Source organism: Lycorma delicatula, chromosome 3, assembly GCF_047948215.1.
Source record: "Lycorma delicatula isolate Av1 chromosome 3, ASM4794821v1, whole genome shotgun sequence".
NCBI classification, from domain to species: domain Eukaryota; kingdom Metazoa; phylum Arthropoda; class Insecta; order Hemiptera; family Fulgoridae; genus Lycorma; species Lycorma delicatula.
The window spans coordinates 47,391,332-47,415,247 of NC_134457.1; the positions used below are offsets into that span (position 1 = coordinate 47,391,332).

The following is a 23,916-nucleotide window of genomic DNA, read 5'->3' on the forward strand; positions in this document are numbered from 1 at the left end:
TTTATTGAATTGTGCATAACAAAAAATATTTAAATACACTACTTTCCGTAGGTTTTTAGAATATAATTATTTGACATTTAGAACAAAAAAACTGGGCGAAATATTTCGCTATCCGTAACTTGAACCAAAAGCTTTTCAACAACTTTTTTAAATTTTTGCTGAGGGGAATACAGGTTACAAAGTACGGCAGAAACATCCTTTCTGTACATAAAAATAAGAATTAGAAAAAATTCTTTAATATATTGTAGTACTTTACGACAGAGATTCGCAGAGAGTAGATATAAAATTCAATAAACAAAAGAATTTCTGAGATGGAATGTCATGAACAATTCTTTTTTCTTTTTCCTGTTTAGCCTCCGGGAATTACCGTTCAGGTATTACTTCAGAGGTTGATATGTATGAGTGTAAATGAAGTGTAGTTTTTACAGTCTCAGTTTGACCATTCCTGAGATGTGTAGTTAATTGAAACCCAACCACCAAAGAACAACGGTATCCACGATCTAGTATTCAAATCCGTATAAAAATCTCTTTACTAGGACTTGAACACTGGAACTCTCGACCTCCAAATCAGCTGATTTGGGAAGACGTGTTCACCACTAGACCAACCCGGTGGGTTGTCGTGAACAATTTATGGGTTAATAAAGTACGAAACGAAGAGATCTGACAACGATTCGCAGGAAAGAAACCTCTATAAACGCGAGACGGGGCTGGTAAGCTATTTTATTTATAAGTGCCCATGAATATTGAATTTTATTCTGAAAGTAAGTATATCATTCTTCAATCATAAATAGAAGAAAGACAGACCCCAAGATTAAATCATATGAAAACAAATAACTGAAAATGTAGAAAGTAGAAGATAAATTAGAGTTAAAAATTCGGCACAAAAGAGAAAAGAAATCGAAAAAATGACATCAAAATAGTTAATCGACTAATGACAAGCTTCTATTTATGCCTATTATGTTTTTTGTTAGAGACCATAACTTCAACGCCTGTAAGCTACCTGATACAAGACTTCCGTTTTTTACTGCAAGTATCTTCTGTCAGACGACTAGAGAAAGTAAGGAGTGAAGTATTCTCCAGCTGCCTTTCTAATCAGCCTAATGTACCGAGATAATTATTACCTTCATCCCTTACCGCAAGGACCGAACGGGTATGATTATATTTTCAACATAGAGAAAGTAATTTTGAATTACAATGAAACATGGCTTTAACTCAAAGGAGTAAATTTTCTAATTTTGTAGGTACTCATATAACATTTTATACTGCTTGTTTCTGTACGAAAGTTATTAACGTATTACTTATTTAAACTAAATGGAACATTATATCCGTTCATTAAAAAGTAGGCAAAAAAAAACTCGCTTTTTCTTTAGTTTTTTAAGTAGGTCGTATTTCAAAAACCGTACAATTTCAAATTAAATAAAAATCATCTCAGGTTTTTCAAAAAAACATACTTACACACATGTTTTAGCGCTAGCAAAATATTAACTTTCTAATGCAATGATTTAAGAAATTGCAGCATTAAAAAAAGGTTGCAGTAGGAACTGAAAACTCAATTTTAACAATCTCAGCTGTAACATGTAGTTAAACACAATTTTAGCATTGAAAAAGTCCGGAAGGATGTACATACGTACTACATACGGTTGTATGATTCTATGTTGCCCTGCTTTTATCTTGATATCTCCTGACTGGATGGACCGATTTGGATAAGTTTTTGCAAGAGTATAAGATTATTTCTGTATATGGGGCATTGGCGACTTTCAATTTTGGTCACAATCGGTTAAAGAAGAAGGGAGATATGAACCTCGTCGTTCCCATATCTTAAAATTTTATCGACAGGTAGGTAAGTTTTTCACATAATTTATTTCCCATTATGTAGTTAAGATGTATTTTAATGGCGTTTGGTTTTATTTTAAGCCTCACATGAAGGGATAAATCCAAAAACAACACCTTTTTCTTTTTTGTTATTTTTGAACTCGTCACTTTATTGTATTAATTAGATAATTCCATAACATAAGTTTCAAAATTCGGGCGATTTCATTAAGAGGTATGGAATAATAACCTTAATTTTTTTTCCGTTAGTTAACGTCTTGAATGATATCTTAACATTGGATTAATCGAAGTTTATGAAATTTTGTATGATGATTTTTCGTTTTTGCGATCAAAACTTTTTTTGTTGGTATGAGAATAGTATTTTTAGTGTTTAAAGACTAAATCAAGTAATGATCTGAATGCATAGGCTAATTGAAGTTAGATATAGAAAGAGTTTTTGTTTGAAACCTTCAGCGTTAGAGGAAGAGGCTGGCATCGCGCTCCCGCGAATCGGTTACTTTGATAGTTGAGAGTTGTAAGTTATTGTGGTCGTGGTTGGAAGTGGCCATGCGAAGGTGATAGTAGGCTGAGTAAATACACTGATAGAAACGTCTGCCTAAATATTTGAATCGGTGGCAGAGCTTATGACTGTGTTGTCTTATCAAGTTTAGAGGGTCTAAAGACAATCTCAGGTAAAATCCATCAGGACTAAGAAACGACTGGGATCGTCACAAGACGATCCCCTACGGGATCAGGAAGAATATGAGTAACTGATGCCATTTAATTTTGGTTACAGTTGGTCAAGACGAAAAGGAGATAATTACAGGCTTATACAACTTAATTTTCCTCCTAAGTAGTTTATCGAGTTTTGCAACTTTTTGTCAGCTTTCTATTACATCAAAAACCTACTCAAGAGATATTACATTCCGAAAGGAATTTTAATAAGCTACTAATTGAACGTGTTGTATATGCTTTGATGTACAATATAAATGAACAATTATTATGTAAAAAGCAATTTATCCTTTTTTTCTTTTATTAAAAACTTCAATATGTTAGAATAACTTTAATAAATCGTATAGCACATGAATAAATCCTTAATATAACAAGCCTTAAAAAGCCATATTTCAAAATTTAATGAATTTTAAGTGATGAGATATAATTATTATAAAACCGAGATTCGTGTTTCGTTGCATCGTTGTACTACGCATAGTGCTTCTTAAATGCTTTACATCAGTCACAACAAAGAGTGGAATAGACATTGTACAGAGCAAACTAATGTGCTCCTTTCTGTCGTGAAACAATGTATTATGTTCACTAATTTAACTCAGTAACCATATATATATATATATATATATATATATGGTTACTGAGTTATATATATATGTATATATATATATATATAATTTAATAGATATTATTTATTTTACATATACAATTTTGCATAATGGAAATAATTAAAAAGTAATGCTAGACCGTTATAACAATTTATTTTTAAATAGCCAGTCTTCTTGCACACACACACACACACACACAAATATATATATATATACGAGTATATATAATTAATTTACAATCACTGAAAATAAAATTTTCGATGGATAAAAAAGTTGTACACATATTAGCTTAGATAAGATTTAACGCCTTTTTATCTTCCACATACAAATAAAAAGCAACTTGAAACTAAAGTTTTGGTATATTCACAAACGTTTTCATTTATAAGTCGCGTCAGATTGCAAAAATAAACCGAACTTTTTTATTTTATTGCCCAGTCAAGTGTTTTGTCACACTATGCTGTTTAATTTTAATTTTATTTAACTTTTCTATTTATACTGTTATTAAAATTAATAGATTATGTAAAAAAAAAGCTGACAACATAGTAGTTATAAAATTTTAATTTCGATATTTTTAAACTATGATCGGCTCCCTCACCTAAAATATTGCCTCAAAACTATTTTTTTTGGGCCACTACTTCTATGCTTAGGAAGACATAAAAAAATTCTGTTAAAAATATATAGTAAATGAAAAGATAGGTTTTTTTCGATTTTTGAGGAAGGGGAGAATTTGAGGACAATTTTTTTTTTAATTGTCAGATAATCATGCACACCTGTACTAAAGTTAATATAAAGTAGGATTATGTTTCCAAAAGTTTGAGAAAATTGACTTAAAAAAACTATCTACTCCCACCCCCAGAAGATATTGACCCCAAAATTTTATCTACAATACCCCATATAGACTTGTCACAGTTGAAAATTTAAACTAAAACACTGTTACAAATTTCAGCCGATCAAAATCAGATTATCCAGTTAAATTAAACTTCAAACATGCCAACACACGTACATACGTACGTACGAACATTATACCCTCACTTTTTTTTGTTTTTTGGATCCCTGGGTCATGAAACTTTGAGAAATAAAAACCATTTTTTTTGACTGATACTATTATAATTTCCTTCTTGTAGCGTAGCTCTGAAGCTATGATACCAGGAAGTAAACTATTCTATTTTTTAGAGTGAAGTCAAATGTTGAGATATGGCATATTAAATTCTGGTCCTGACCAAGCCGTATCTGGTCGAAATTAATTACGAGTATTATCGATGCTCAGTGCATATCAGGATTATTCTTTTAAGTTTTTTTATTTTAATGAAATTAATTGAGGGGGGTGGCATTAATGATATTTTATCGAATTTTATTTTATTTTTTAATTTTAATTACATTTTCTGCAGGTACACAAAATTTAATAAATTCCAACTTAAAAATGTTCTGATAATGGTAATTTAACTATATATATATATATATATATATATATATATATATATATATATGTATATATATATATGTATGATATCATCATACTCCCAAGCCACCATGAGGGCAATTCTAAATGTTAAATGGAAGAGTAGGGTTCTGATACAGCTTGTTAAATTTCATTGGAAAACAGAAATTTTGACTTAAACAACTTTAGCCTAAGACAACCTTAAGCAAAATGGCAGCCATTTAATACTTTTCACTGCTAGGTTCAAAAGGGGCTTACAATACACCCCGATTAGTAGTGTCATATCAGAAAGTAGATCGTTTTGAGGTAGGAGCGTTTTATAAATGTTATATTTGTATGATACAATTTTTGAACAGCTACTTAAGAGATACTGTAGACTACCTTATTAGAATTGTAGGCTGTGGTTAGAGCAGTCGTACCCTGATATCTTTTATGTATAAAATTTTGTACTTCAACGCCCTTTAAAATGATGTCACGATTCCTTTTTTTTAATAAAGATTTTTGAGTTTTCCCTGATAGAAGCCTCCTGAGTGCTTAAAGTGTGATGGTATCATACTGAAATATTAGATAGTTTTTAGATGTGTATAGTTATTATTTTTTTTTTACTTTTAAGTGATGAAAAGTTATTTAAGGATTAACATAACCTATTTACACATCTCGTTCTCTTTTACAGTGGAGTTTTTTTACAGTTACACATGAGATAAAATTCTGTAATATATTATTAAGTAGTAGTAATAGTAATAAAATTGTGTTTTATTCTATTATAACTAAATGTAAACGACTTAAATTGTCCGATTTAGCATGCGATGCATAACTAACATGGGAGTGTCATAACCACTATGCGCTCGGGCAACGTGTCCTTCGACTACAGAATTACTAAATTAACTAAATGTATGCGTGCCTACATAATATATGACTACCAACCTAGTTCTTCTAGTAAGAATTTGCCACAGGCTTATGTTTTTTCTCTGATTCATCTTAAAGCCTCTTCATTTCAAATTTAATCAACATTCTTCTACAAGACCATATCATTCAAAATATTCAGTTCTTGTTTGCATTTCTGGTTTTTTTTATTGTTCATATTTTCCTGCTGTAAAGCTCTCTCTCTATGTACTACATTCTGTACAATTATATACATACTTTAAACATCTATTTTCTAATTTCACCATTTTTACTTGTTAATTTTTAAATTTAAAATATTTTTTCATAAACCTTTTTCTTCCTTGCCTCGTGATATCTTCCTTAATCAAAAATTCATAATAATTTAAATAAAATTTCTTAAGTATTAATGATTCGGTATGGTAGAATTTTGAAATAAATTTTTAAAATACACAACAATTTTAATCGTATTGTCTTAACGTTGTACCGAATCGTTTTGACGCGGTTCTTCAATCTTTATTAATTTATAATATTTTTAATTTTTTTTGATTTTATTTCAAAAATATTTTTATCTTCAATCAAAAATGTTAAAGGTCAATATTATTTCTTCCCATAAAATTAGGTCAAGTAGTGTTCTATTTCTATCTAAATATTTAAATGATTGTAACTCTTGGATCCGTTTATTAAATTCAACTTTGTTTTTCTTAAAAGGTACTTGCTCATTATGCAATTAAATTTTAGAAGTTGTCATTTGATTGAATTTTAATATCTTTTTACTGGATAAAGAGATTACGATTCGTTTCATAACTACCTTTCTTGCAATAAATATGTTGCTGCATATCTTTAGGCCCCTAACAATATAAATACACTATTAATTACAATTAATATAAATGGGGATGTATCTTGACTACGATCACATCAATGATAGGAGGGAAGGCCAGTGAAGAGAGGCGACGACAGGCTGAACAGATGCGGATCTATAGAGACGTGACGTTCGATGACGGGTGATCAAGGGAGGCCAGCTTCTGAGGGTGGGCGGCGGGCTGCTCGGAGTCGTCGCTCGTCGATCACCCCCTGTGGACGCCTGGGGGGGGGGGTCATGCGGATTCGGATAGTAGAGTTGCCTGGGTGATCATGCAGGAACTGTACATACCATATGGGTTAGATCCGGCCACTGTATGATAGGCGGGGAGGTTTTTTAGCGGGTGAGAGCCCCGCTCTGCTGGCAGAGCTTTTTCCTCGCCCTACGGAAAGAGAAAAAAGTATATATAAATAACAGGAAATATCATATTATTATTTTTTTTAAATATTCGAACCCAACATCTCAATAAATACTAGACTGATCTTCATCACCCAAATTTTAACGGTTTTAGAATTTTTTAAAGATTAATTTGATTTTTTTCATTTTCACTACTTTTTTTTTAATTTTTCATTATGATAAGAAAACTGTTACAATTACATCAAAACATTAACGTATATATTTTATTTCCATATAAATATTTAGGTCATTACAAGAGAAATCAAGGGTAAGACTCGATAGTAGAATTTTCTGTATCACCGATTAGTCTTAAATTTTATATTTTACTGCTTTATTACTATTATACTTCTTCTTTATTCAAGTTAGAATACTGCGTCATCTAAAATGGGAATTTTTCTTTAAATTTTAGTTAATTTATTTAACAAAAGAAAATAAATATGTTATTTGATTTACACAAAATTATTTTACAAAATCATAACAACTGTTTTAAATAATTTTGTGGAAATCAAATAACATATTTGTTTTTTGTTTTTTTTTTTTGTTACGTTGGATTTTCATCAAGTAAGGGCTTCATCCATCGATTATTTAAATTAATTTTTTTATCTATTTCTACTTATAGTATGTAAATTTGATCTTAAATAAGATATTTAATTTTTAATATTTTCATTAATCCTCCGATTTCCTGGGTCATTTGTCCAGTCAGTTGGATTAAAGTTGTCGTGTAAGTTAGTAAGTCTAGCTGCAGCAGTCATGTAAAGAAATTAGTGAATCCGGCACCGGGCGGTAGGATTTTCCCGTTCCGTCCTATAATGAAGGGATAAATTATTATTTTATATAACAAACTAGTGGACCCACCAATGCTTCGCTATGCTAGAATGTTTACAACAGTTCAAACTCACAAATCTCACTCTATATAAATCATAAAAAAACGTTAAATAAATAATCTAAAATTTCTTTTAAAAACGTGTAAATAAATAACCTAAAACTTCTCTAAAAAAAAAATCTTGTAATAAATAAATTCTAAGTAACAAGTTTCTTTTACTAAATGTTATGTCGTTGTATATATCGAGAGCTATATTCTCTATCGATCGTTGTCTATGTCAATATCGACTGCCTCAGACAGTTATGTAATTAAATATTATGTTATAAAATTATTATATTATTAAATATTCTGGCTCTAATAACATGTAAACACTCCAGGGACAAATAATAATAAATTGTGAAATTTCAGCGAAATCAGTTAAGTGGTTTTTGAGTTATTAGGACATACACAAAACAAAGATTGTCTTTTATTTAGTATATAGATTTTTTTTTAATCCGTGCGTGCTGTTATTATTATTTTTTAATATATTAATGGATAGGACCCGAATACAGGATAAATTATTATCTTATTTTTGTTACGTACATTATAAATAAATTAAAAATATTAAAAAAAATAAAATAATTAAAATTAAAAATTATTTATATAATTTTTTTCATAAAAGTAAAATTATAATTTATTGAAATTCATAAATATTTTTTTAAAACAAATATAAATATTATCTATCTAATTTTTGTTTATATAAATATATATATTTTTTTTATTTTAGCATCTAGTGTTCTCACAGCGACAGGAATCTCAGAAGACAAACTACTATAGACTTGAACCATACGTCCTTCAAAACTTATTTTTAAAAAAACAAAAAAACAATATGTTCATTTTAATTAATATATTTTTATTTTTTATAATATTTTTTTTTGGGAACAAAGGAGCGTTTCAATATATATATATATATATATATATATATATATATATGTTGAGCTTTATCTTCTTTTAATTATCTATGAAAATCATTCATACAGTACCTTACTTTCAAAAATAATGGTTTCTTTAATATATAATTAAAAAGAAATAAGAATAGACATTCTGTTTTAATGAGGTGTAAAAACCCATCAATTAATTACAACGATATTATTCTACCAATAAAATTCATTGTTTGATTATAGATTGTTATTATTTACATTATTACGTTAGCTCTGTATAGAGTGGTAGCGAATGCTCCTTTCATCCGGAGGTTCCGGGTTCGAGTCACAGACGGGTGAAACATTTTTTCACACGCTACAAATTCATTTATTTTTGGTTAACTTTTATTGGGTATCAGCCCTTGTTATTGCTGTATTAAGTAAACAAATTATATACATAAATAAGTTTTGCAGAAGATGAATTAAACATATTAAAATTAATTATATAATTTATCCGAGTCAATTGTTATTAAAGAATTTTATTTAATTATTTAAAAACCGTTTTTCAACAGAATGAAACATGAATTTTTTTATTATTTATTTTTAAAACTGACATTATTTCTATTTTTGAAAATAAGTTAAAATTTTTAATATTATTTATCTAACTTTCTAAGCTTACATAATACGTTTTTGGAAGTACATTTTCAAATTTCTTCCTTTCATACTTATGTAAAATTGTTTTGTAATTCTTTCACGAAATTTTTCTTTTGTATGATCTACATCATTTTGCATCATTTACTGACCGTTTATATCGTCTCTTAAAATAAAGGATATTTACTGTTCTTATATTTAGTTTTACTTATAATTTTATAAAATTAAAAAAGAAAATATATCTTGCCGATGAAGTAGTGAATATATCATGAAAGAAATTTAGTAATAAATATTTTTTTAAAACTGGGAAAGTTAAGACGGCTCTGGCTACTGAGAGCGATTGGATCACTATTTAAAAGGAAAACTAGCTGAAGTTTTAGCAGGTCCGTGTATTCGCTTCGGTATACTTACGATTAACTTTCTTACGAATTCTTGTTTATGGAATCCCATTGCTGGCTGGTTTTCTTACAGATTCTTAATTAATACACCGGTGGCACCTCATAACCGGTAGATTGTCTTAATGGGACCACAAATTTTGAGATAACGGGGGTTCCGTGCTGACTCCGAATGAAATATTTCAAATACATAACCAAAGTAAGATATTAATGTAACGGGATCATTTAATTACTATGAGAAGTGACTTTAGTCCAAGAAGTAAAATATTTTTACTCTCCACTCTTTATGAAATTTTGAATAAGACAATCATGAAAACGTATCTTAGTTTAGAAGATTAAATTATGTGAAAAAAGGTCCATATTTTTCTGTCCCCTTTACTGATTGTGACCAAAATTAAATTAAAAATGACTGCTCCGTATAAAAAAAAGAATCATCGTACAAAATTATTTCATCCGAATCGGTCCGTCTAATCTGGCGATATAAAAAAACAAAAAAAATAGAAATATCCTTATTCATTTTTAATGGTTAAAATTGTGTTTAGAGAGGGACATGAAAAGTGAATATTTGAAAAAAAAAGCCCGACCAGCTAATTTTGACTCGATTAGCATGATTTCTCTTGTTTAGTTGTATAGTCCCTATTATGCGATTAAATTAAACGAATAATACAGCGTATATTAGTTAGCAATGTTATTTATTTACTAATTTATTCTGGTGTTAGAATGTACTTTGGTAAAATACATATAAATGTATGAGAGAAACACAACGAGAAGGCGAAGGAGAGACAGTTAATTTTCCTTCTAGACAGATTCAAGTAGTAAAACGTTAAAGGTTAACACATTTTCTGTTTTCTTACATTTGTTTATACTTCTTAGATAGACCTCGCACGTTTCCCTACCTAAAATAAGGAAATTTTTATTAGATAATTAGAAAATTTTTTGTTGATAGGCAGATAAAAGATATATAATAAACAATAAATTTATTTATTTACAGGATCAGCTAAAAGAAGAGAGTAGTAATATCGATCAAATATCTAGTCCAACAAATCACGCAACGTCCAGTTCCAGCTATACACTCATTAGTAATTTAGGGTCGTCATTCAACAACAATCAGGTATACTATCGATAAAATTGAGAGTTTTTTGTTTTAAGTTTTGATATTAATCAAATTTTACTGTATAACTTGTGTCACTATATTCTAGTAAGTAAAATGTATCGATTTTATTACAGTACATAATAAATCAATTATCTTTTAATATGGTATATGTAGTATATTGACTAATAATGTAGAACGCTTCCTGCAATAACTGATAGAAAGAAAGTAAAAGTTATTCTAAATAATGGAAAGTATAAAATAAAAAGTTTCAAAATGACTTTTCTAACTTCTATTTGTATTTATGTGACATCTTAAATCAAATATAAATTATTTTTAATTAACTATTATACATTACATTCAATTCTAATAGAAATGAGTAAAAAAATGTTAAGTTTATTCTTTTTTTTATCTATAAAATTTATAATTCTGTGTACTTGGTAAACTTTCGCGTAACAAATTTATTCAATTCTTTTTGTAAAAACGTCAATCCTTTAACATAAATAACATTCAACTAATTATAACTTTCACAAACCTTGATTAATAATTACATTAAAGTTATATTATCTATTTATTTTTATTCTTTGTACATATCAGAATGTATCCTTACATTTGATTATTTATATCGATCCTAGTTTAAAACATATCTTTTAGATACAAATTAACAAATATTTATTTTTATTTTTTCCTACGCGCACAACGAAATTTCATTATCAGCACCCAGATACGATATTTATACAGTAAATAAATATTAAAAATTAAATTATAAACTAAAACCCAGGAATATAAAAACACAGCATACGTCTATAACACAGCATACAATACGCTCATCTGCCGTACGTACATCCACCACACGCTAAATGGCATAAATTACTGAAACATACGACGGAAAACTCAATTGCATGAATATAAACAAGCGGAGAAATCGTAAAACAATATCTTATTGTTTTCTAAAATAGGTCGGAGCTAACCTCTAGTCTAAACTTCCGACGCAACAGACACAATCCACAAGGATGAGGTGTACAGTTAGTCGGCAGTCGCAGTGAATACAAACGGGTGCACCGGTTTCAGTCATGAGATATCCACGAGTAAACCCAGTGTACTGTGTTTACTAAAACTTGTGTAACTTAGTGTACTAAAACTGATAATTCTCTTCAGAAAACAGACAACGTCATCAGAAATAATACGATTATTGAAAGAAGATTGAAAGAAGAAACAAGCCTCTTTTGTCACACTATCAGCACGCTCATTTCCTGAAATTCTAATACGGCTGGGAATTCAGCAGAAGCTCACAGATATTGACATTTATGGGACGCACATCAAAAACCTTCCCGTAAGAAAAAAAGCCGTAGATGAAAACCACAATAACAAAAAACTGATTTTTTAAGAATATCGTTACAAATATTTTTTGTGGGAATTTTTGTTAAATATTAGTAGTAAAAAAAGGTAGTTTTATTTATTATAGCTATACTGATATGGCAACAATAAAACTCTATATATAAAGGAATAGCTCTGAAATAAATAAAACTTTAAAGGGGAAACGGAAACTGATAGACCAGAATTTTGGGTAACGGGGATTTTGGAAATGTTGACATTTCAAGACCTCCTTAGAAATTTGTATCACACAAAAAAGTAATAGAAATTTCCGGAAGATGTATAAGTATATATGTTCGTGTGTGGGTCTGTACTGGTATCTCCGGAGTGGTTCAAGATAAATTCTTCGAAAACGGGTCAAAAAATTTGGATGTATGGGGCAAAATGACATTAAAGTTTGGATAAAATTAAAAAAGGGAGAAGGGTGGTTTTCACCATTTTTAATTTTTGTAGAGTAATTGTAAAACAAATTAAGCTTTAGTACAATAAAATTAATTATTAAGTCGTTTAATTATTATAAATACCAAATGTTTAAGCCCATCGGATTTAGGAATGAGGGATTATTATTTCTAAACAGTTTCTGCTACTATCACAAAAACCGTTAACCAAAAATATTGAAATCTGGCACTAATATTTGGCTATATATATATATATATATATATATATATACACCCCTGGTTCATCACTCTGCCATACAAGTAGCAACCATATTTTTATTTTTTATTTTAGTAAACTATAATTTTTTTTAACTTGTTGAATAAACTGCATCAAATCGGACCAAAGTACTGCAGTAAATATTATTCCAATAAATAAAATTTGAAGTCTCAAAAAACAAGTTTACCTGTAACTAAAGTATCAATTTTTTTAAACTTTAATTTGCAATATTGAAAATCCAACTGTATCTAGTATTAAAGTAAACGGCATTGGAAATTTAAAAAAAATAGATATCCCATGAGGCCCGACTTAAAAATTAATTTTTTTTTAAATTCTTTGTAATATCTGATATTTTATGTGTTTTTAAAGTTGTGGCTGTTATTAAAAATATTATATTGAAGTAGCTGTGGAACAAGTGGTCATTTTTTTAAAATAATTGTACTCTAAACACAGTACAATTTTGAAGATAAAAACATCATTTGGTTAACTTGGACCAAATAATTTTTACAATTATTCTTTTAATATTGTTTATTTTTAAGGTACAGATTAAATTTGATCAAGGGAGAATCCAAACTTTTATATTAAATATTTTCATCCTTTTCGCAATTCTACTATCGATATTCCATAATTAAGTCATTAATATTTAAACACTTTATGGCATATTTGAAATAAAATTTTTCAAGGGAAAACTATCCAATCCTTTGGTTGCTTTTTTTTGTATAGTTTAAGATGAATTTCAGCATTAAAATTAAATTAGGTAAGTTAATTAAAAAAAAAGAAAAAATCATCCTGAATAAATAATTGCATGTCATTCTCAACTTTTAACCGTTGTTACAAACAAAATAAAATGTTTCACATTCTTTTGTGCAGCAATTAGCATGCCGATATCCGGATTAGTTGGCCTCAGTTCGATACTGACGAAGGTGCGGATTTTTTCACCTCTTTTTTTAATTTTATCATTTTCACCGAAGAGTATGTCCATGGTCACAGTACGGAAAAATGAATAAATAAAATAAACACTATCGAAAAATATGTAACACGATTTTGTTATATCATTCTTTGACCAAGCAGTGCGATATTTTGCGTAGAAGAATTCTAGTTTAAAATGTTTCATTAACCGATTCAAACTACTGTGATAAATGTAAAATTACTACCTTTATTTTCAAGTGATAAAAATATTTAAATAAATAATTAATTTTTATCACATCTAATAAGAAAAAAATTAAAATTACATCAAATAAATTACATAACTATTACATAGTTATTGATTTTTTTTTTTTTAAACTGTGAACGGGAAAATTTATTGCCTTATAACAAACTTTTTATATCACAAGTTAGGTTCAAATATTATCACATTTCAATAAAGCTCAAAATGCTCAAAAACGTTTCATTAAAATGGAACTGAAAAAATATATTTTAATAAACTTAATGTATAACTTCACATCATTCTACTCGTGTTTATTGCGAAGAAGGGTGCTCCATAAGTTTCCAAACAAAGGAAAAATAAACTTTTTTTCTGAATAGATACAAAACATAGATCATCTCAAGGAAAGTATCACCAACGCCATTTCAAGCGTAAGTTCAGTTGGGCTAAAACATGTTCTTCAGCAGTGGAGGACACGCATCGAAATGTGTTTTACAGTTCTGTAGTGCACACACGTAAAAAAATATATAATGTATAAATAAAAATGACTTTCATAAAAAAATGTTTATTTTTCTACGTATGGAAACTTATGGGACACTGAATGAATTAAAACTCTTAGAAGGAAATTATTGTTGATTTTAGGCGGAAACTTAAATCAGACTCAGTTCTAACACACACACACACACACACATACACACACACACATACAGGCACGCACGCACACACAATATGAAAACACTTAAATAATTTTTCAACAGTTAAAAATAAAAAATTTAATTTAGCAAATACTCCTACGAAGAAACGACTTATTTTATAGATTGATAATATCATATCCCAACCCGCCAGGGATCGGATAAGGGAAGAAATTTAAAAATTTGAAACGGAAAAGACAGGATTGTAACAAATCATCTAAAAGAACATTGAAAAGAAAAGATTGTTATATAAAAATTTTTGGAATATAACAACCGTAACCAAAATGACGGTCATTTAATGTTTTTCACGGCTAGTTTTTAAAAGGGATTTTTTAATATCCAGATAATTTTGGTTGAAATTATTGTGACCCAACTTTTTTGCCAAAAGTTTATTTTTCAATGCCCTTTAAAATGAAATCTTACAACGTACACCTTTTCAATTAAACTTTTGAGTTGTTCCGCATGGAATCTTTGAGAAGTGGTAGTCTAATTCCCAAAAATAGATTTTTTTGAGGTAGGAGCATTATTTGCTAAATTGTATCGCAAAGAAGCAATATCTCAACTTTATTACCGAGAGATAATATAACAATTATTTAATTAATATAAATACTTTGTAATACCGAACCTATAAAAATACCGTAACTTTCACAAAAAGAAACAAGATTTTTTTTATATTAAATTAAATTTATTGTAAAAGTAACTAACATCAGTTGGAAAGTCTAATTTAATCTTAATATCATTTATTTTACTAATACACTTTTAATTTTCACTTTCACTGAAATTTTAAATCGGATATCACGACATATAAGTTAGGTAATATTAAAGTGAAAGATGGAAGCAATACCTTTATAATTATGTTTTTACGTAGCAGTTGTAGTAAGTAGTTTTTATATTAATAATGTAATATTTACATTAGAAACTAAATGTCAATAGAATCATCGGTAATACTTTATTACATTATTTTACTATCACTTAATAAATTATAACGGATCATTAATTATCATTACTTAGTAATCCTATTAAAATACTAAGGTAAAAGCAGATTTTTTAAAAATATATCATCAAGCTTTATTGAGAGTTTTACGAATCATCAAATATGTTGATTTCGATTAATTTTTTTTTTTCTAGAGGAATTTCCTTCGATAATATCAATTTGGTTTAAGAGGAAATGTAAATTAAAAATTTATTTGTCTAGGCAGATATTTTAATGTATTTTATTTTTTTTATTTTCATCACTTTTGCTTTATCTGACGTTATTTTATTATTAAAATTATTTTCAAATGAAAATTATTTAAACAGTTTTTTCGATTCTTTTCTTGAATTTCGTTGATTCATCCCAAAATCGACGTATAAGTAAATCGTTGGCAGTAGGATGGTTTTGAATTTGACGTCGATGTCAAAATCTAATGTAATGTTGAATGAATATTATTTTACAATTCTCTTTATTTACTACCTGGATAAAACCGTAACATTGTGCTTCTCAGATAGACGTAACATTGCCTATCGGGTAAATAGAATTCCCGTTACCGAAAAGGATAGTATTTTTAATTGCCCATAAAGAGATATTTCTGGGGGTTTTATTAGGTGACAAGCTTTAAGGCGCCTATAATATTATTTCTTGGATTCCCTCAAAAGGTCAGAACGAATTTTTAAGATACAAAAATTAAATGTCAGATTATTTTTTGGCGCCTATAAGTATGAATTATGTAAACCGATATTTAGAAACTGTAAATGTTAACTTATATTATAAATGTGCAATCTTTGCTAAAAAGAACATTTACTTAAAATTAAAAAATAATATCCACCTTTACCAAACCAGATCACAACACAGTACTTGGTCACCAGAAATATCCTTATTATGATGCTCCGTGGGCATTTTTAATAAATTACCGAAATATTAAAAAAGACTTCTCAATAATTTATTTAAAATACAATTAAAATATTTTGTTTTGCCGAAAAATATTACTCAGTCGATGAATTTTTAAATAATACGAATTACAGATTTTTGAAAAACCTCAAATTTTCTGCAACCCCTTTAACATATATATAAATAAATATGTTCTCAAATAATTTTCATTAATGTTTTCTGAATTGTGAATCGTATATTTAATTTATTTCCTCAACATTATTTCATGGATTTATATTTTTTTAAATAATTTATGTGATGGACTTTGATAATATTAATTTTCTATTTTATAATTAATTGTGTATTCTGTGATGCTCTGATCCAAGTATTGTAATGGTTTCCCTTGATCCATTCCACTCAAATGTAGGACTTTTTTATATCCATGGAGTAGATTATCCCATAGCTGAAGTGATCTATATCGTGTTTAGAAATTACCGATCAGAATATATTTGATTAACTAAGAAGAATTAATTAATTAAAACAATAAAACCTTTAAAATAATCTAATCAGAAGCGACGTAACTTATTAAAAAAATTTTAAAATTTTTTGAGAAGGACTTTTTGAAATCGACGTCAAATTAAAAACTGGGCTACCAACTTACTAATTCTTCTTTATATTACCTTTTCTTCATAATGTCGGAATTTCTAAAGAATTTTTTTTTTTTTATTATGTACATTATATTTGAAATCTGAAGGTTTTTAAAACTTTTTATTTATTTATATAAATGGCTATTATTATTTAAATTTGGATAAGCCTAATAAAAAACTGCCGTAGAAAAAGTTTAAGCCATTCATAAGAAAGACAACCTCCATCATGGAAAACAAATATCGATAAACAATGTAAAGAGACTATTACCTAAATCTGGTGCTGGAATCCGGTATTAATAAAGTGCTATTTTTTAACCTTTTTTTTTATTGTTGAACCTCGGGACCACCGTTAGGTATTACTTCAGAGAATGAGATGAATGATTTGCAGCGTGTATGAAAATGCCATGCCTGACCGGGATTCAAACCCGAGAGACTACTTTTTTAACTTAAGTAAATTAAAAAATCTGATGTGGACACCACATGACTTCCTTTTACGCCTGTTAAGTTACATGCACACATTTTTCAAATTATATAAATTTTATTTCACTAATAACTTCTGAATTTTTTTCATATTTTCCTTATTTTTATTGTTATTATTGAATTATTTATTGTAATTTTTTTTTATAATCAGAGATTAAAAATTATTAATAAATCAATATATTAAAATAAAATAAAAAAATTAAAAAAAGGAGATAAAATCGTATTCGAACTGATGTACCTTCTCCTTGTAAGATCAAATATTCCATTAATTAACAATTTATTTGGCTATAACTCTGTATCCAATGAAAATAAGTGCCACTTATGATATATCGTTGAAACGCTCTCAATAAGGACTAAAGTTAAGAAAGAGTAAAAAATCCAAATGTTTTAGATTTTGGGCTATATTGGACACTTTTGGTGCAGTCTTTTGCAATCAAAAGGAAAGGTGCACGACTAAATGTTAGGACAGTTCTAAATCCAAAATTTCAACACCATACGGCTCGCCGTTTTTGAGTTATACATACGCACGTACATAAAGACGTCACGCCGAAACTAGTCAAAATGGATTCAGGAAAAATGGACTAGTCAAAATGGATTCATTTTGTATAAATGTATATTTCTGTTGAAACCTGTAAACCGAAATTTTTCGCGATCACAATTCTTCCTTACTTCGTACAAGGAAGTAAAGATTTTTTTTTGTCATATGGAGACAGATCTCTGTAAATATTTTAAGTTAAAATTTTGGTCTCGTGAAGATAAATTTATCCTAGTACTTTCTTTTTATCTAGTAATCGGTAAATGATGCCTTTACTTGGCAAAAATCCATAATTAAAAGTTGAAAAATGAAAACAATGTATTTTTTTGTTTCATGAGTTTTATTTAAACACAGCTGTTTCGATACACGGCGCCTTCTTCAGATGTTAAGTACAGAATACAGTGTACATTGTATGGTATAAACCGTACTTTGATGCTAAGTATAGTGTTGTATGCATGAATATGTGTAATAAAATTCCGCGATTTTTGCGTGTAGTCCTTAAAAGAAAAAATAAACAAAGATCAATATAGTGGAGTAACTGTATTCATTATCGTACGAAATACAAAAATATCATTAAAAGTAAGAGTATCTTTTAATAAGATAAAATACCAAAATTAAAATATGTGAAAAAATCTTTTGTTAAATCTCTCCAAAACGGATGGAATCAATATCTTAATTTTTATGAATGAGTAGCCAAACCTATTTTCTCCATTACGTTTACCTACTTCTACAATTAGAAAAAAAAGATATACCAAGTTCCGGTTCTTTAAACTTTATTATTGAGGTACTGTTTTTATAAAAAACCTATTTTTCAGTATCCAGAGCGAAAGAAAATATATATCTTGATGTTTACTGATTATACTTTTAAAGTTTTTCCTGTTTTCACCTATCATTTCAGCCACATCTTTCTTAGTCATTTATCAACCGATTTGAACAAATAGGATGTCTTTTTTTTACTATAAAATTTTTATTTTTTAAATAAAAATTTAATATTTTATTTAATAAAACATAATTGGTTAAAGTAATATTTAATTATAAAAAAATTTAAACGCCATTTTGGAATTTTTAAATGTAAAATTTTCAAACTTGTTTGCTTTACAGAAGATATTGGATATATTTATACAAACTTTTATAAAATATCTTAATCAGTTCATACTGTACTTATTTACAAATAAAAAAAAAAAACAAAATAGTGGCCAGAGGGGAAAATTTTGTGTACATGAATATTTCTATTTATATCCTGAATCAGTCCCTTAATTTTGGCCAAAAATTCTCGAGACACTTTATATATATATATATATATATATATATATATGATAACATACTGAGCCTTGTAAATCAATAATAATTTTTCAACTGCGCATCTACGTTAAGTGCAACTTTATTACTTACCAGTTGGTACAGCAACTTAAAAAGTGTACTACGTTACAATTTATCGAACTCGAATCAATTAAGCTCTAAATTCCCGACTCATTGATTCATAAAATGAGATTAATCATTTTAATTTAAGGAAGACTGAGTCTGCCCTAACTCATCTGAGGCCTAAAAGGCTTTTAGTATAAGAATAATATTCTGATTCTTATTGTCCGGTACTGACTCCTTAGAAAGATACTTGATCAACATAATCATTATTTTTTCTGGGAGAGGGTTAAACAAAACTTGTTCTTTCGACTTTTAAGAAATATTCATGTTACAAAAATAAAAGGTACTGAAATGTAATTTGTATAACCAAAAGGTTTTTCTTTTTTTTAAACATATTTTATCCAGGTGGAAAACCAATCACCTTCCTTAGGCAATGCTTGTACAATATGTGTAAATTACCAAGATCTTCGCTTGTTTTTTCAGTGATAAACCTGTAAAGTTTAATTTTCATGTTTATAACAAAAAATTGTGTTCAGTAGTATGTTACTGTTTGTGATGTAAAATTGTAATAGTTAATATATTGTACAAGCATATCATATGCGAGTGGTAGCAGGCTGTGCATTTTTTAACAAACACTGTGACCACCTCGACTTACTAAGATCTTATGTTTTCTATTTTGTAAATCTGAGAACTTGTGAAGAAAAATAGATATGTTAAATGAATTTAACAAAATATGTTTTAATTTCTTGTATTTTTGTTTCAGAGAGACGACGATAAATCCGGTTACAATGCGTATTCTCCATTCATTTTAACGGCAGATTCTCCGCTTCGAGCGACAACTTACGGTCCGCCCAGCCCGGTCGATATGAAATATCGAATGAGAATACCGCAAAATCCTCATTACAATACGGATATTCAACAGAACACACATCACAGATTTAGAGGTGTTCATATTCCTCCCAACAAACAGTTAGACTTCACGCAAAATTATAAAATAAATCCAGGTCTTGTCGATCCCATTCATAAATATCCCCAACCGTTACAACACGATTTATCATCTTATCGTAAATATTACAAAAAGCCACAAGAAATACCTTTGGTGAGAAAGACTACGCCAAGACCTAAGAGTAACGCTTTCTATCACGATGACGATTATATAACGACAAATTACGAAGAAAGTTTTTCAAAACAGAAATTTAATAATGATTTTAAGAAACAGCTAAAAGATCATTCAGAGGAGGAGGAAGAACACCCGTTTAAAACTAGCAGTGAAACGGACGGTTTTGGTAAATCGTTTTTTGATAACTTATATTCCGGCCCGCAGTCAAACGGAAAAGAATCATATCGCGATATTTATTATCACCCGGCAACACCAAAACCGTCTCCAAAACCGGCACCTGCACCGGCGCCGTTACGAAGTTTATCAAAATATTACAAAAAACCTATTAATCATTTTCAAAATAAACAATCGATCGAATACAAAATTCCAGGCAGAATATTTCCAGATCAAGTAGATTATCCTAGACCCGTTTACAAATCTTCAGAATTTACCGCTTCCGCGTCTTCATCCTCCGGTGAATGGACACCGATAAACGCACCACAAGGCGCGGTACCTGCAAAATCGTACGATATTCCTGCTCCTGATTTATCACAAGATAAAAGAAATACGAATAATTATAAACGAAATATATATGAAGATAGTTTAAGACATGACGTAGTATTCGGTACAAATAAGTTTCGTAAAGGTGTAGGTAATTCAGAAGAAGTAGTTTCTGCTGTCGTTATGGTTAAACAGCGATAATTTTAGTTCCTATAACAGTTCCTTACTTTTTTAAAAATTTAATCGAAGTAACTTATACGGTTATGTTTATTTCTTATTCATAACTGAACTAAACGGTACTTCTCTTTCACTGTATATTCGATGAAAAGTAGGCTGTATAGATGATTTTTTAAAAATCTTTTATCACAAAGCTCTCTTCAATAGGAAAATATAGCGGTTAAAATTTTAACAAAAACAAGAAAAGTTTTATTTTAATTTTTTGAATGGATCTGTATTGCCTCTGACTGATTTATTTTATCGAATCCTTTTAATTTTACTTAAAAAAAATATTTTATTATTTTTTTAAATAGAATTAAATAAAAAAAATAATAAAGAGAAAATTGAATTATCATGATTCAAGGTCATTCATCAAAGTTTTTCTGTTTAGATATCATACCCATATTTTAAGTGTATCTTATAAAATCTCTGAATCACCATGACGGGATAGGTAATTAATATGATCTAATAAACAAAATGGTAGTCGGATGAGAGAATATTGAAGAGTCGTAAAGCGGCGACTGATTCATAATGTAAACGTTCGTGGTAAGCATTGCATTGCAAAGTTTATTCAGAAAAAGGAATGTTAACGGTGGAAGGTTAAAATGAATATCTTTAAAAAATATGCTTTTAAATAAGAAATTAGTGAGCACTATAAAACCTTAATTCCCTGTTTTCCAAATTTCTGAACAGCTTCTGAACTTAAAAGCAGCAAAAATTGAAAAAGAACATAGTACTTTCAGCAAAGCGATATCAATGACGGAAGATTGGCAGGTACTACGTTTCAATTTATACGTTCTATTTTTACCCTTCAGACGACACTTTTATCAGTTCCTTTTTAAAATATCGAGATGTAGAGTAGGTTTATAGTTAAAGAAGACAGTGAAGCTGTAGCGGCCGAATCAATAAATAACAAGTTAACAAAATAACACACAAAAAAATTTGGCACAACTACAATATTAACTGAATCGTTATACATGCGTGAAGGTACTATGATGGCTGTCAGATGAAGGAGATGAGAACATCTTCTATCCTGAACTGACTTTTAACATAATAACCAAAGGAATTCGTAAAAAACCGACAGTCGCGGATCATGATTGTTCGATTGGAGCGGTGAGGAATGCCGCTAAACAATCATGTCGCTCGCTTTTAAGCACTAACGAATCCTCATGTTACATTACCGTTTTGTTACAAATTATCCCGCATCTTTAGAATTAATATATAATCGATTCAGCTCCGTCTCAAACCGTCAATCTTCCGTAATGGAAGACAAACATTACTATACTCTACCCTGATTTACATTTATTTATTTTTTACATTTATAACAGCAGGAATATCGTAATTCTTTACATAAAGAATTATAAATGTTATCTAATTTATAAATCATTACGAATTATAATATGTTTTAAAGTTTAAATGTTAGCAAAAATATTAAAAAATACACTAAAAACAAGCAAATTTCAAAATTTTAGGTAAGATCAATTTTGAAAAATATTTTATGAATATTTTTTTTTTTACAATATTAAAAACTGAACACTTTTATTAAGCAATATTTATAAAAAATAATTAAAAACCTATCCCATTATAATTCTGAATTATATTATTTGATTATTTTTCATAAAAATTCTCATAAAATTATAAAAAGAGATTAATTGGAAAAAACAAATATTTTACAAACAGCTCATAATACAAACCTTTTTTAAAACAAATTATAGAGACCTCACGAATTAAATTTGTTTAAATACAATTTATTTATTTTATATTCTTCGAAAAAATTATCGATGCTGATTATTTAGATTTTTAAAATTTTTAATAAAATTTTTTTCTTAAAAATTTTCAAAGCTACTCTAAAGATATTCTTAGATTAAGAATATTCATTTTCATTTTAGTATATTTCAATGTCGAAACGCCATCATTGTTATAATCTTTAAAAAGAAATATTTTCTCTAGCATTTATAAACGACACAAAATTTGGCATTCCTTAGAAATTCATTTAAAAGTACTTTGAATCATCGTAGAAAAATCCAAGTAAAATCCAATTACATAATACTCACGTCAAGTATATAAACATCCCCACAAATTTAAAGAAATAAAACTCGTCAGCACCAATATATAAAAGAAAACCAGGCAAATTCAGCGACTATAAACCTCTTTGAAAACTTTTTTAAACCTCTATAATTCCTTGTATGTGTTTTATGACAATTAAAATTATAAAAAGATTCCACCAGATGATTTTTATATTTTTTTTTTAATATTTTATAACAAGTTTAAATATTTGATCGTGGCGTTTGTGTTTTTATTAAAGGACTTCAATAGAAATGTATTATTATGAATTCTTTATTTAATTAAAAAGCATGAGAAAATAAACGAAATTTTACGAAGTGTAAAAATTTCAATTCTCCTTTCTTGAATAAAATACATCCCGGTACGTATATGTGCTTTGATCAATTAGTGAATATTTTAGTTTAATAGAAATTTTGTATATTCATAGCCTTTTAATTTTTAATTTCCCGGCCACAAATTTAGTTGAATAATATTTATATAGGGGAAAGGATGGACAGATCATCTTCCACCCTTCAAGAACTTCATTAAGACCAAAAAAAAAACCACAACCATTTTTCCGGTTGGTGTATGTATACGTATGCTAATTTAATACATTTAGCAAATAATCTTCAGACCGGACGAGCCGATTTTATTCAAATTTGGCCAGTAGGTATCTATACATAGGACATTTATCAAGATAAAATTTAATCAAAATTTTCCGAAGGGGTGAGGGAAATTTGCGAATAT

General features: G+C 28.4%; 1 protein-coding gene across 1 annotated transcript in view; it reads left to right on the forward strand.

The window, feature by feature from the left end:
• Window positions 1–21,362, forward strand: part of LOC142320882 (uncharacterized) — a 64,641-nt gene extending 43,279 nt beyond the window's left edge. Inside the window, exons 3-4 of the mRNA XM_075358866.1 lie at window positions 10,478–10,597; window positions 20,074–21,362. Of these exons, the coding sequence (XP_075214981.1) occupies window positions 10,478–10,597; window positions 20,074–21,111 (1,158 nt within the window). The 3' untranslated portion in view covers window positions 21,112–21,362. The remainder of the gene's footprint in view (window positions 1–10,477; window positions 10,598–20,073) is intronic.
• The last annotated feature ends 2,554 nt before the right edge of the window (window positions 21,363–23,916 follow it).